General features: G+C 48.1%; 1 protein-coding gene across 1 annotated transcript in view; it reads left to right on the plus strand.

Moving 5' to 3' along the window:
• Positions 1-13,403, plus strand: part of FES (FES proto-oncogene, tyrosine kinase) — a 167,045-nt gene extending 153,642 nt beyond the window's left edge. The window contains exons 17-20 of the mRNA XM_040414112.1: positions 138-295; positions 3,384-3,506; positions 10,426-10,770; positions 13,109-13,403. Coding sequence (XP_040270046.1) covers positions 138-295; positions 3,384-3,506; positions 10,426-10,568 — 424 coding nt within the window. The 3' untranslated portion in view covers positions 10,569-10,770; positions 13,109-13,403. The remainder of the gene's footprint in view (positions 1-137; positions 296-3,383; positions 3,507-10,425; positions 10,771-13,108) is intronic.
• Positions 13,404-13,855: the final 452 nt, after the last annotated feature.

Consider the following 13,855-nt stretch of genomic DNA (forward strand, 5'->3'; position numbering starts at 1 on the left):
GTAGGGCTTGAGTGGCCCTCCTAGGCATCGGCCCACCGGGAAATTTTGCTGTAAGGTTTATGGCCAATCCGCCCCTGACCCAATGACTAAAAGGCCTTTTTGTCCATTTCACACAATGTCTTTCTTTTTTAATATAGGGATCTTGCAGCACGCAATTGTCTTGTGACTGAAAAAAATGCCTTAAAGATTAGTGACTTTGGTATGTCAAGAGAAGAGGCAGATGGAGTATATTCATCCACTGGAGGAATGAAACAGGTTCCTGTTAAATGGACGGCACCAGAAGCGCTTAACTATGGTATTTTTTACATTAGTGTTATGTTTGTTTTTCCAGGGCATTAGGCATATTGTGATTGTCCATATTGCCTTTGTTGCTGGCTTTATTCATTTTTCCATCACATTACACACTGCTCATTTCCATAGTTACGACCACCCTGCAATCCAGCAGCAGTGGTCATGCTTGCACACTATAGGAAAAGGCACCGTGGTGGCTGGGACCGTAGGAGCACACATAGGCTGGTACTTTTTCCAATAGTGTACCGGTACGGCCTCAACTGCTGGATTCAGGGAGGTCATAACCATGGATACGAGCAATGTACTGTATAATGTGATGGAAAAATGAATCAAGCCATCAACATTAGTAAGTGCCTTCTATTAAATGATAAATGACATTTGCTAAAGTCAGGCAACTCCTTTAATGCTACCCATTATTTAAACATCCAGTTGTGAGCCAGAGTTATTTCATATACCAATACATTTAAGAGAAGGAGAAGAAAAATATGTTAAAGGAAGACCAAATCTAAAAAAAATACCCGAATCCTCTTCTCTCCGTTGATCCTATTCCTATTTTATATTTTATAATGGATTCCTCTATTCCCAATCTAATCTCTTCTTCTCACAAACCTCTTACCAAATTGTCCATGGCTATAAGGCAGCAGGAGCCCCCCCCCCTTTGCCCTCTCTGCAACAGGAAACTAGGCACAACTTAAAGGGGTTGTCTCACCTTGCTGTTTTCAAGCTCTGTCACGGCTCTCAGGGTCTCTATTCCCTGCTTGCTGGGGATGGAGCTGATCACTGACGAGGTGGCCGGGGCTGGGAGTGACTGCGCATACACAAGAATATGTGCGTCCTCGCTCCTGTGAAACCTGGCCACCAGAGCAGCCAGCCGAGATACCAATAGTGTTTCTGTGTGCCTGCGCGGCCACTGCTGAGGACATTACAGCAGTGGCGTATTTTTTACATTAGTGTTATGTTTGTTTTTCCAGGGCATTAGGCATATATGAGCTGAATTTTACAAAGTAAGTTATTCTTGTAACCATACACCTAGATTGCAGGCAGAGCCATAGCTAGGCCTTCACCCAGGGTAAAAGGTTTGCTGCCGTAACCCTGTATCAAAATAGACTGGCGAAGGCAAAGGTTCTTGTTGACGTCCCTCCGAAGACAACCCTGATGATGGGTTTTCTGTAAGTATGTAGAAATCTTGCAGAGAATTCAGTTGTTGTTCTCTTCCTAGTCCCTTACATTTTCATTTGGGACTTTGTTAAAGGGGTAGTCTCACCTCAGTAATCAACATGTAATCACTTCCTTGTAGTCCTAGGACCCTTTCTTCCATGTAGTTCATTTTTCAATTATACCTCTGTCACCTTGTCTTCTCCTTCAAACATCCCCAAATTTCATGCCTGTTTCTAGAGGTTACAGCCACTGCTGTAATGTCCTCAGCAGTGGCCGCGCAGGCACACAGAAACACTATCGGTATCTCGGCTGGCTGCTCTGGTGGCCAGGTTTCACAGGAGCGAGGACGCACATATTCTTGTGTATGCGCAGTCACTCCCAGCCCTGGCCACCTCGTCAGTGATCAGCTCCATCTCCAGCAAGCAGGGAATAGAGACCCTGAGAGCCGTGACAGAGCTTGAAAACAGCAAGGTGAGACAACCCCTTTAAGTTGTGCCTAGTTTCCTGTTGCAGAGAGGGCAAAGGGGGGGGGGGGGAGCTCCTGCTGCCTTATAGCCATGGACAATTTGGTAAGAGGTTTGTGAGAAGAAGAGATTAGATTGGGAATAGAGGAATCCATTATAAAATATAAAATAGGAATAGGATCAACGGAGAGAAGAGGATTCGGGTATTTTTTTTAGATTTGGTGTTCCTTTAACATATTTTTCTTCTCCTTCTCTTAAATGTATTGGTATATGAAATAACTCTGGCTCACAACTGGATGTTTAAATAATGGGTAGCATTAAAGGAGTTGCCTGACTTTAGCAAATGTCATTTATCATTTAATAGAAGGCACTTACTAATGTTAATGGCTTGATTCATTTTTCCATCACATTATACAGTACATTGCTCGTATCCATGGTTATGACCTCCCTGAATCCAGCAGTTGAGGCCGTACCGGTACACTATTGGAAAAAGTACCAGCCTATGTGTGCTCCTACGGTCCCAGCCACCACGGTGCCTTTTCCTATAGTGCGCAAGCATGACCACTGCTGCTGGATTGCAGGGTGGTCGTAACTATGAAAATGAGCAGTGTGTAATGTGATGGAAAAATGAATAAAGCCAGTAACAAAGGCAATATGGACAATCGCAATACATTAGTAACTGCCTTGTATTAACTTTACATGATAATGCCAGTTACTGAAGTGAGCCAACCCTTTTAAAGGGGTTCTCCAAGAGTATAAAATGTCCCCTCATGTAACGGGCACCCCACATGGAATATGCGTACTCCGATCCCGGAGCCGCTCCTGGTCCCCGCACCGCCGTTGCTGCTTCTCCCTGCACACGGATGAAAACATCTGATGTTGGGGGGGAGCAGCCAATGGCAGACGGGGACGAGCCTCCCTAGCATCACCCGCTATGCTAGGTAGGCTCGTCCCCGTCCCCGCCTGCCATTGGCTGCTCCCCCAGACACCAGATGTTTTCATCCGTGTGCAGGGAGAAGCAGCAGCAGCGGTGCGGGGACCAGGAGCGGGGCTGGGATCAGGGACCGGGGTAAGTATATTCCATGTGGGGTGCCCGGCACATGAGGGGACATGTTATACTCTTGGAGAACCCCATGTTATACTCTTGGAGAACCCCTTTAAGTCAGCTCTCAATTATAAGTCTGTGCAGCTCTCAATTCAAGTCTATGCAGTCAGTTTAATAATCAATACACAGGAATGGTTTCATCAGAAATCATTGCTGCCAGCAGGATTGCTGTTTATGTCAGTACATTATTGGCTTCACATACTCGTGCTATGAACGGATGAGCTAGACGGCTGTTCAGCGTGTACCTCTCGTTTGGCCATTTCAGATCTATACATAATCTCGTACTCTATAACTTCATAAGTCTTTATTCTGAACATGAAGCTCTGGTCACCCCAGGCTTTATATACACTGTGTATTTATTCCAGGTCGATACAGTTCAGTAAGCGATGTCTGGAGTTTTGGAATTTTACTTTGGGAAGCATTCTCTCTTGGTGCAGTGCCATATACAAATATGAACAACCAGCAAACTAGAGAATCTGTAGAACAAGGTAAGTGTGTGTGTGTAATAAAGATAAGAAAGATAGAAAACAATAGATCTAAAATGAAGAGGTGCTTCATGCAAATATAAATAACACAGGTCCACCGTGACCTGTGATCTTTTCACGGTACTTCCATCTTTTCTGTCTACTTATATGATCACCACTGTTCCGTTTAAACATACTGTAAGTTCGTAGTTATATGATGACATCTTACTAGCCCACCAAAGCAGAATTCAGAATCCTGCTAGGTTTGTCTAAGCTCTGAGCTCACATCACCCAGCAGCCCCTCCTGAATCAGATCCTTTTTAGTGACCTGTAACTAGGTAGGTAGGTATATAATCGTTAATTTCTAACGATAATTTGTTTTCCCTTAGCCCTAACAGCAGCACAGACGGGGTTAACTGCCCCCTGTGGACTAGTAGGACCGGCGGAATTTTTAATGAGCCCAAGAACCAATAATAAAGTTCCCACTCCCTCAAAAGGAGGGAACTACCCCCAAACCACCGTGTTTTCAGCAAGCATACGTACTTAGGGTGGGAAATTTGTGTGCTGCTGTTAGGACTAAGGGAAAACAAATTATCGTTAGAAATTAACGATTCCCTTACGTCCTACCAGCAGCACAGACTGGGAGATAACAAGAAGAAACCCCTAGGGAGGGCCTTCCTGCCTGGCAGAATTAAGGATAGTCTGCCCAAAGGCCGAAAACTCCGCAAACTTAGCACCAACTCTGTAGTGCGATATAAAGGTCGATTCAGAGCTCCAGGAAGCCGATTTACAGATTAACTCTAAGGGAAGATGATTTCTTTCCGCCACAGAGGTTGAAACGGCCCTAGTAGAATGGGCCCTAATAAACTCCGGAGGGTCCAGAGATTGAGACAGAAAGGACTCTCTAATGCCTTCTCTGATCCAGCGACTAATGGAAACTTTAGACACTTTGCGGCCTTTAGATTTACCAGTAAACAGGATGAAGAGATTCTCATCAATCCTGAACTCCTTGGACCTATCCACATAGGTCTGGAGGCATCTCGAAATGTCCAGAGGATGTCTGACAGGAACATCGGAGGAGGCGGACGAAAATAAAACTGGTAAGGAAATTACATGGTTAACATTCTGAAAGGATAAAACCTTAGGTCTGAAATAGGGTAAGAACCTTATAAGGACCCGATCCTGCAAAAAGGTGATATATGGATGCAGAGCCGAGAAGGCTTGTAACTCCGAAACCCTCTTAGCTGAGGTCACAGCTAGCAATAAAACGGTCTTTAAGGTGACAAACTTAAAACCGACCTCCTCCAATGGCTCAAAGGGAGGAGATGCTAACCCATTGAGCACTACTGAAAGATCCCACTGAGGAATGGGTCTCAGTATTGTAGGCTTCAATCTCTCGGCTCCTTTAAGGAAGCGTTTGATGAGCGGATCCCGAGAATATGGCTTGTTTAGACAGGCCAAGATGGCAAAAACCTGAACCTTCAAAGTGGCCGGAGCAAGGCCCTTGTCTAGTCCATCCTGAAGGAATTGTAGTATGGCGGAAAGGGGCGGATCTGCAGACGCCACCTGGTTGGAATCACACCAAGAGGTGAAGATTCTCATCACTCTGGAGTAGGCTTTCTTAGTGGACTCCGCTCTTGAATGTGATAGCGTTCTCAGGACCGCCTGAGAGAGCCCTTCTACTCTGGGAAGGGACTGATCAACCTCCAGGCTGTCAGGTTGAATCTGTGCAGATCTGGGCAGAGATGTGTGTCCCACGACACCAGGGTCTGCTGCTCCGGGGGGAGTCTCCAGCATTGTCCCCGACTCATCTGAATGAGCTGGGTAAACCAGGATCTCTTGGGCCAGAACGGAATGATGGCTATTACCGAGGCCCGATCCTGACAGATCTTCATCAATACCCTCGGTATCATGGAAAAGGGAGGGAAGATGTAAGCCAGCCCGAACCTCCACGGTATCGACAGAGCATCTATCGCCAGGGGGTTGTCCTCCCTGTATAGAGAGCAGAACCTCTGTACCTTGGCGTTGAACCTGGTTGCCATGAGATCCACCTCCGGTAATCCCCATCTGAGGACTATCTGCTTGAAGATCTCCGGATGCAGAGACCACTCCATGGTCGGTAATCCGCGACTTAGATGATCTGCAATCATGTTGAGGGACCCTCGAATGTGGGTGGCAGATAGATGGGATAGGTTCAACTCTGCCCACCGTAAAATTACCCCGATCTCTGAAAGAAGGGGTAGGGATCTCGTACCCCCCTGTTTGTTTATGTAAAGAACTGCAGTCATATTGTCTGACTGTACTTTCACCGCTTTGCCCCGGATCTGAGGGGCGAAGTGAAGGAGGGCTAGCCGGATAGCTCGCATCTCGCGGAGATTGGAGGAGAGATGCCGCTCCATGGGAGACCAAGTTCCCCGAACTGTGGAACCGTCTAGATGAGCGCCCCAGCCTACTAGGGACGCATCTGTAGTCAATATGAGCCAAGATGGTTGGGTCATAGACTTCCCTGCAGGGAGATGGAACCACCATCTCAGGGAATTCCGAGTTTGGGAGGATAGAGAGTATAGGGAATCTAGCCCCGTAGGGCTTCCGTCCCACCTGTTCAAAACTTCTGTTTGAAGAGGGCTGAGGTGCCATAACGCCCAAGGGACTGCGTCCGCAGCCGCTGACATGAGCCCCAACATCTTCATGAGAGACCGAATAGATACTCGTCGTGGTACAGATAAGAACCTTGCTAGGTCTTGTACCCGGGACTTCCTCTCTGGTGTCAACTGAAGGGACATCTCCACAGAGTCGACTATGAAACCTAGGTATTGTATTGAAGTCGAAGGGCTCACATTCGATTTCTGCCAGTTGATGATCCACCCTAGGCGGAGCAGAAAGGAAATTGCCAGATGAAGATGGTGGGTCAGAACTGGTACGGTGGCCGCCAAAAGGAGCCAGTCGTCCAGGTAAGGGACAATGGTCAGTCCTTGAAGTCTCAGTGCTGCCACCACTGCTACCACCACCTTGGTGAAGATAAGGGGGGCGGATGAGATTCCAAAGGGAAGGGCGGCAAACTGAAAATGCCTGAGAACCCCGGAAATCTGGACCGCGATCCTGAGATATTTCCGAGAATCGGGATGGATCGGAATATGGAGGTAAGCATCCCTGAGATCCAGAGTGGCCATCACATCTCCAAATTTGAGGATGTGGCTGACTGACCTTATGGTTTCCATACGAAACCTTGGCCTTCTTATAAATCGATTGAGGTATCTCAAATTGATTATCATCCGGAGATCGCCTGTTTTCTTGGGAACCAGAAATACTGGAGAATAAATCCCTAGGCCCTGCTCCCCTTCCGCAACTTCCTCCAGAGCCCCCTTTGAAATATAGTCCTGGATGTAGGATTCTAAAATCCTCTGTTTGGCAGGCTGAAAGCCTCGATTGATAACAAATCTTTCTTGGGGGAGAGAGACGAGATCTATGAGGTACCCGGAGGAAACGATGCTTAGAACCCAGGGATCTGCAATCTCCTGGGTCCAAACCTCCTTGAAATGGGAAAGACGCCCCCCCACGGGGATCTGGGGAGAGGGTACGGGGAAAGCCAGAGGCGTAACGGCAGAGACAGCAGGGGGAAACCAAGAGCCTCTGGGAGGCCCGCAGTCAGGAGGGATTGGCCTCCTTAGTGGGTCTGCGGGGGCGCCTCGAAGATCTTCGCTGCCCCCCCAGTTTCTACGGAAAGTAGTCTGCTGGCCCTGTCTGCCCCCCCCCCCCCCCCGATGCTGACTGGAGCGTTCTCGAAAGGGCTGTTATGGAAGACTCTTGCCCTTTTTATCGGAGAGGCCCTCCATAATTTTGTCTAGCTCGGACCCGAAAAGCCGATCGGGCTCAAACGAAAGCCCACACAAATTATATTTTGAGGCATTATCTGCCTTCCATGGTTTCAGCCATAACGGTCTACGGGTTGCAGAGACTAAGCCCACGGTCTTGGCTGCGAGCTTTAGCTGTACTTGCGTAGTGTCACATAGGAAGTCCATAGCCAAATTCACTGTTTTAAAGGCAGCCAGGATGTCATCACGGGATACACTCTGATCCACGTCAGTCTGGATCTGATTCAACCTATTCCTCAAGAAGGACGACACTTCGGTTGCTGCTATGGCAGCAGATGCTGAAGCTGCAGCGGCTGAATAGCTTCTTCTTAGTGTGCACTCCGCCCTTCTATCAAGAGGGTCTTGCAGACTCGACCCATCATCTGCAGGCACCAGAGTGCGTCTAGACAACTTGGCTATGGCCATGTCAACCCTGGGAATGGAACCCCATGATTCCATCAAGGGTTTCACCATTGGAAGCATCATCTTGAATTTGCTAGTCAGGACTGGTCCTTTCTCCAGTTTCTTCCATTCAGTACGCATGACTGAACGGAGGGTCTCATCCGCCTTAAAGACACGCTGTGCCCGACCGGCGGGATCGGAGGACTCCCCAACGTCAACATCCTGGTCCCCCGACCTGATGGACTTCAAAAGCTTTTGAGTTTTTTCTGGAGGGAAAAAACATGAGGTTAATTCCTCCTCGTCAGAGGATGATGAGCCCACAGAAAAAACTGCGGGTCTCTCGCTTGGTGCGGTGACCTCCATAGGAGTTTGGGAGGGTCCCGGCAACCTCTCATTCAAAAGCTTGACTACCCCCTTGATTGAATCATCCACTTCAGTAGTGGTACGGGAACGGCAGCTGTCACATCTTGAATACGGGCAGTTGTCGTCTAGGGAAGTATTACAGTCGAAACAGGCCAAGTGCTTGCGTTTGGCGGTGGATTTCCGCTGGTCAGAGTCTCGCGGAGAAGACATGACTGCGAAAAAGAAAGAGGAGGATTAAAATCTTATTCAGCAATAAGAAGACAAAACATCACCTTAAAGATAAGCCCACCAGACAGCGAACGAAGCTCCGAGGTCTCAATATCACAAGGAAAGCTAGAGAAAATTCTCTCTCAGCGCAATAGGGCTCTGGAGGCTTGCTTAGAAAGCTGCACAACCAGAGACTGAGTAAAGACAACTGAGGGCTTATAAGGAGCCGTAAGGGTCAGCCCTAGGGCGGAACTATTGCAGGCAAATGAATCACAGTTGATGCAGCCTGCCCCCCTTTATCTCCTATTTTCCTTCCTTCCTCTTCTTTTTTTTTTCTTTAGGGATGTCATTCCCCATTGAAAACAGGGGACTTAAAGGGTTTCTACCACCAGAAATACTGTTATGTAGCTGACTGACATTAGCGATGCGCTAATGTCAGCACTACATAACAGTATGTTTCTAACGTTAGTCCCTGCAGCCGTTTTTGTTAAAATAGCACTTTTATTATATGCTAATGAGCCTCTAGGTGCTATGTGGGCGTAAAATCAGCACCTAGAGGCTCCGTCCACTCACCCATTATGCCGCCCAGGTCCAGTGTTGTGCCCGCCCAGCTCCTCTTGATTAATGACACGTTCCGCCGCATCGCTGCCGAAATCCCGCGCCTGCGCCGTTCACTTCTGTCTTCGGCGCAGTGAGTGAATGATGCGATCCTGGTGCCGGATTCCTCACTGCGCCTGCGCCGACTACGTCACAGTGAGGAAGCCGGCATCAGGAGAGCGGCCTTCACTCACTGCGCCTGCGCCGAAGACAGAAGTGAACGGCGCAGGTGCGGGATTTCGGCAGCGATGCGACGGACCGTGCCATCAATCAAGAGGAGCTGGGCGGGCACAACACTGGACCTGGGCGGCATAATTGGTGAGTGGACGGAGCCTCTAGGTGCTGATTTTACGGCCACATAGCACCTAGAAGCTCATTAGCATATAATAAAAGTGCTTTTTTAACAAAAACGGCTGCAGGGACTAACGTTAGAAACATACTGTTATGTAGTGCTGACATTAGCGCATCGCTAATGTCAGTCAGCTACATAACAGTATTTCTGGTGGTAGAAACCCTTTAATAATCTCCCTGCCTAACAGAAAATCTAACCCAAAAGGTCATTCAATCCCTCCCCCCTACCTCCCCTGGTATGGAGTCAGCGCCGGCAGCGCATAGCTGCCGGCGAGAAGGAGCCACAAGAAGTGACGTCGCTGGTGACGTCATCCATGGGAGGCACGCGGCGCCGCCGGAGTCCCTCAGCCGGCGCCTGCAATAGGGAGCGCCGGAGCTCCCCTGAAAGCGCAAAGATAAAACAGGTTAGAGAGGGGAGGAGGGGCCAGAAGAAAAGGGCAATCGCAAAGCCCTAAGAAGTAAATACAAGGGGAAAAATCTATGTCATATCCCCAAAATCTATGCTCCCCCCAACTAAAAAGAAAAAAGGAGGGGGAGCTACACGCCAGTCCACCTGTCCAAAAAACACGGTGGCTGGGGGGTAGTTCCCTCCTTTTGAGGGAGTGGGAACTTTATTATTGGTTCTTGGGCTCATTAAAAATTCCGCCGGTCCTACCAGTCCACAGGGGGCAGTTAACCCCGTCTGTGCTGCTGGTAGGACGTAAGGGAATGACATCTTTTTAGCTCTCCTTCATCCAGGGCAGAATACAGAATCCTTTTTATTAACTCTTGGCTCACATCTCCCAGCAGCCCCTCCTGAAGCATATCCTTCTTGGTGATCTGTGTGCTGGAAAGTGTATCCTGCCAAAAATGCAAAAAAATGTAAGAAAACTGTCTTAAAACACCACTACAAAAACTGTGTTTTAGAGCCACAGCGTTTTTTGCTAAAAATAAAAAGCCATAAAGCACAAAAAAATATAGAATAGGAAACCATCTGTACACCAAATTCTGTACAGTGATCTGACACAGAAAAAAATCAGTATTGAAGTCTAGTAGAAAAGGGAAATGTTAGGGGCTTGTGCATGAGAAAGTTCTTCAGGGAAATGTTTCTGTTTGTTAATTTTTTACTTGAGGAGACGTTGGTGAAAATCATCAATATTCTATCTTTACAAAAAAAATGTTTTATATCTCAGGAATCCGCCTCCCTGCCCCAGAGTTGTGTCCAGATGACATTTATAAGCTGATGCTGCGGTGCTGGGAATATGATCCGAGGAAACGTCCAAACTTTGGCACTGTGCACCAGGAACTTATCAGTATCCGCAAGAAACAACGATAATGTCTTTACTTATTGACTATAAAAGGAAAGGATGCAGTTATCTTACTGGTGTGACTTACTGTATGGACCTACAAGAAGTAATGAACAGGGGCATTAATACTGCTTTGTACAGATATGTTATTCTCCTCACTCTTCTCATGGGCAAATATGTCACTAGACATCTCCTTGTTATCCTAGCAGCGTCTGAAAAGCTTTTCTTTAGGCCTCATGCACACGACCGTTTTTTTTTGCGGTCCGCAAAACGGATTTCCGTTGTTCCGTGATCCGTGACCGTTTTTTCTTCCGTGGGTCTTCCTTGATTTTTGGAGGATCCACGGACATGAAGGAAAAAGTCATTTTGGTGTCCGCCTGGCCGTGCGGAGCCAAACGGATCCGTCCTGACTTACAATGCAAGTCAATGGGGACTGATCCATTTGACGTTGACACAATATGGTGCAATTGCAAACGGATCCGTCCCCCATTGACTTTCAATGTAAAGTCAGGAGTCCCTATTATACCATCGGATCAAAGTTTTCTCAAATCCGATGGTATATTTTAACTTGAAGCGTCCCCATCACCATGGGAACGCCTCTATGTTAGAATATACCATCGGATTTGAGTTAGATCGTGAAACTCAGATCCGACAGTATATTCTAACACAGAGGCGTTCCCATAGTGATGGGGACGCTTCAAGTTAGAATATACTGAGAACTGTGTAATAACTGCCCCCTGCTCCCTGGCAGCACCCGATCTCTTACAGGGGGCTGTGATCCGCACAATTAACCCCTCAGGTGCCGCACCTGAGGGGTTAATTGTGCGTATCATAGCCCCCTGTAAGAGATCAGATGCTGCCAGGCAGGAGGGGGCAGACCCCCTCCCTCCCCAGTTTTAAATTCATTGGTGGCCAGTGCGGCCCCTCCCTCCTCTGTATTTAACTCATTGGTGGCCAGTGCGGCCCCCCCTCCCTCCCTCCCCTGTATTTAACTCATTGGTGGCCAGTGCGGCCCCCCTCCCTTCCTCCCCAGTATTATATTCATTGGTGGCCAGTGCGACCTCCCCTCTCCCCCCCCCAATTAAAATCACCTTCCCCCATCATTGGTGGCCAGTGCGGCCTCCCCTCTCCCCCCCTAATTAAAATCACCTTCCCCCATCATTGGTAGCCAGTGCGGCCTCCCCTCTCCCCCCCCCCTAATTAAAATCACCCCCCCATCATTGGTGGCCAGTGTGGCCTCCCCTATCCCCCCCCCCTAATTATAATCACCTTCCCCCATCATTGGTGGCAGCGGAGAGTTCCGATCGGAGTCCCAGTTTAATCGCTGGGGCTCCGATCGGTTACCATGGCAGCCAAGACGCTACTGCAGTCCTGGCTACCATTGTTACTTAGCAATAGAAGCATTATACTTACCTGCGATGTCTGTGACCGGCCGGGCGCTCCTCCTACTGGTAAGGTACAGTTCTGTGCGGCGCATTCCTTATAGCACAGACCTGTCACTTACCAGTAGGAGGAGCGCCCGGCCGGTCACAGACTTTGCAGGTAAGTATAATGCTTCTATTGCTAAGTAACCATGGCAGCCAGGACTGCAGTAGCTTCTTGGCTGCCATGGTAACCGATCGGAGCCCCAGCGATTAAACTGGGGCTCCGATCGGAACTCTCCGCTGCCACCAATGATGAGGGAAGGGGATTTTAATTAGGGGGGGGAGAGGGGAGGCCGCACTGGCCACCAATGATGGGGGAAGGTGATTTTAATTAGGGGGGGAGAGGGGAGGCCGCACTGGCCACCAATGATGGGGGAAGGTGATTTTAATTAGGGGGGGAGAGGGGAGGCCGACTGGCCACCAATGAATATAATACTGGGGAGGAAGGGAGGGGGGCCGCACTGGCCATCAATGAGTTAAATACAGGGGAGGGAGGGAGGGGGGGCCGCACTGGCCACCAATGAATTTAAAACTCGGGAGGGAGGGGGTCTGCCCCCTCCTGCCTGGCAGCACCTGATCTCTTACAGGGGGCTATGATACGCACAATTAACCCCTCAGGTGCGGCACCTAAGGGGTTAATTGTGCGGATCACAGCCCCCTGTAAGAGATCGGGTGCTGCCAGGCAGCAGGGGGCAGTCATGTACACAGTTCGTAGTATATTCTAACTTGAAGCGTCCCCATCACTATGGGAACGCCTCTGTGTTAGAATATACTGTCGGATCTGAGTTTTCACGAAGTGAAAACTCAGATCTAAAAAGCTTTTATGCAGACGGATCAGCGGATCTGTCTGTGTGAAAGTAGCCTACGGACACGGATGACGGACGCAGATGACAATCTTGTGTGCATCCGTGTTTTTTCACAGACCCATTGACTTGAATGGGTCCGTGAACCGTTGTCCGTCAAAAAAATAGGACAGGTCATATTTTTTTGACGGACAGGAAACACGGATCACGGACGCGGATGTACAATGGTGCATTTTCCGAGTTTTCAACGGACCCATTAAAAGTCAATGGGTCCGCAGAAAATCACGGAAAACGGAACAACGGACATGGATGCACATAACGGTCGTGTGCATGAGGCCTTAGTGGTTCAATGCATCCTGCATCAGGATTACTTTAAGAGGTACACATAAAAGCGTATCAGAGCTGAGTTTGTCATTGAGCACAATTCAGACTGTCCCAATGTGCTATTTGTGGTTTTACAAAGAACTACAGGTAATCTTGCTTATTATGAAGCACACACAGTACTTACAGTGCAGCTCCAAAGAGTGAAATAATAGGAATAAAAGAAAATATTTTAATTATCTATATGCATATTGAAGGAAGACATTTATTTAAAGTGATCAATCTGTCCAATTGACTGTGTTTCAATAAATATTGGTTGCTGATATTTTTTAGGACTGTGTTGTTTTCAATGGAAATAACCATTTTATTTTATAAGCTACCTGTTATATCTCACCTGGTTAGTTGGATCCACTAAGCCACTGGTCTAGATGAGCAGGACAAGTGGTGCTAATGCAGCAGAGCAGAAGTTCTGATGCATCAGAGGTAGAGTGGTGGTAGTGATGCCGGGCTGTGGATGTGTAGCAATGAAGCAGTGATGCTGAACAGATGCAAATCTGTCGACATGCAGTGATGAATTAGAGTAGTAGTACACTTGTGTAGTAGAGTTGTAGTAGTGCTGGACAGATGCAGAGCTGTGGATGTGCAGTGAAGTTGATGTAGTGGTAGTGTAAGCCGTGTACCGGGTTGGGCTCCCCAGGATACAGCGAAGTCACGAACGAGGAAAGCAACTCCAACACCACCTTTTGCCAAAACAGAATTTTACTTACA

Source organism: Bufo bufo, chromosome 1, assembly GCF_905171765.1.
Source record: "Bufo bufo chromosome 1, aBufBuf1.1, whole genome shotgun sequence".
Taxonomy (NCBI): domain Eukaryota; kingdom Metazoa; phylum Chordata; class Amphibia; order Anura; family Bufonidae; genus Bufo; species Bufo bufo.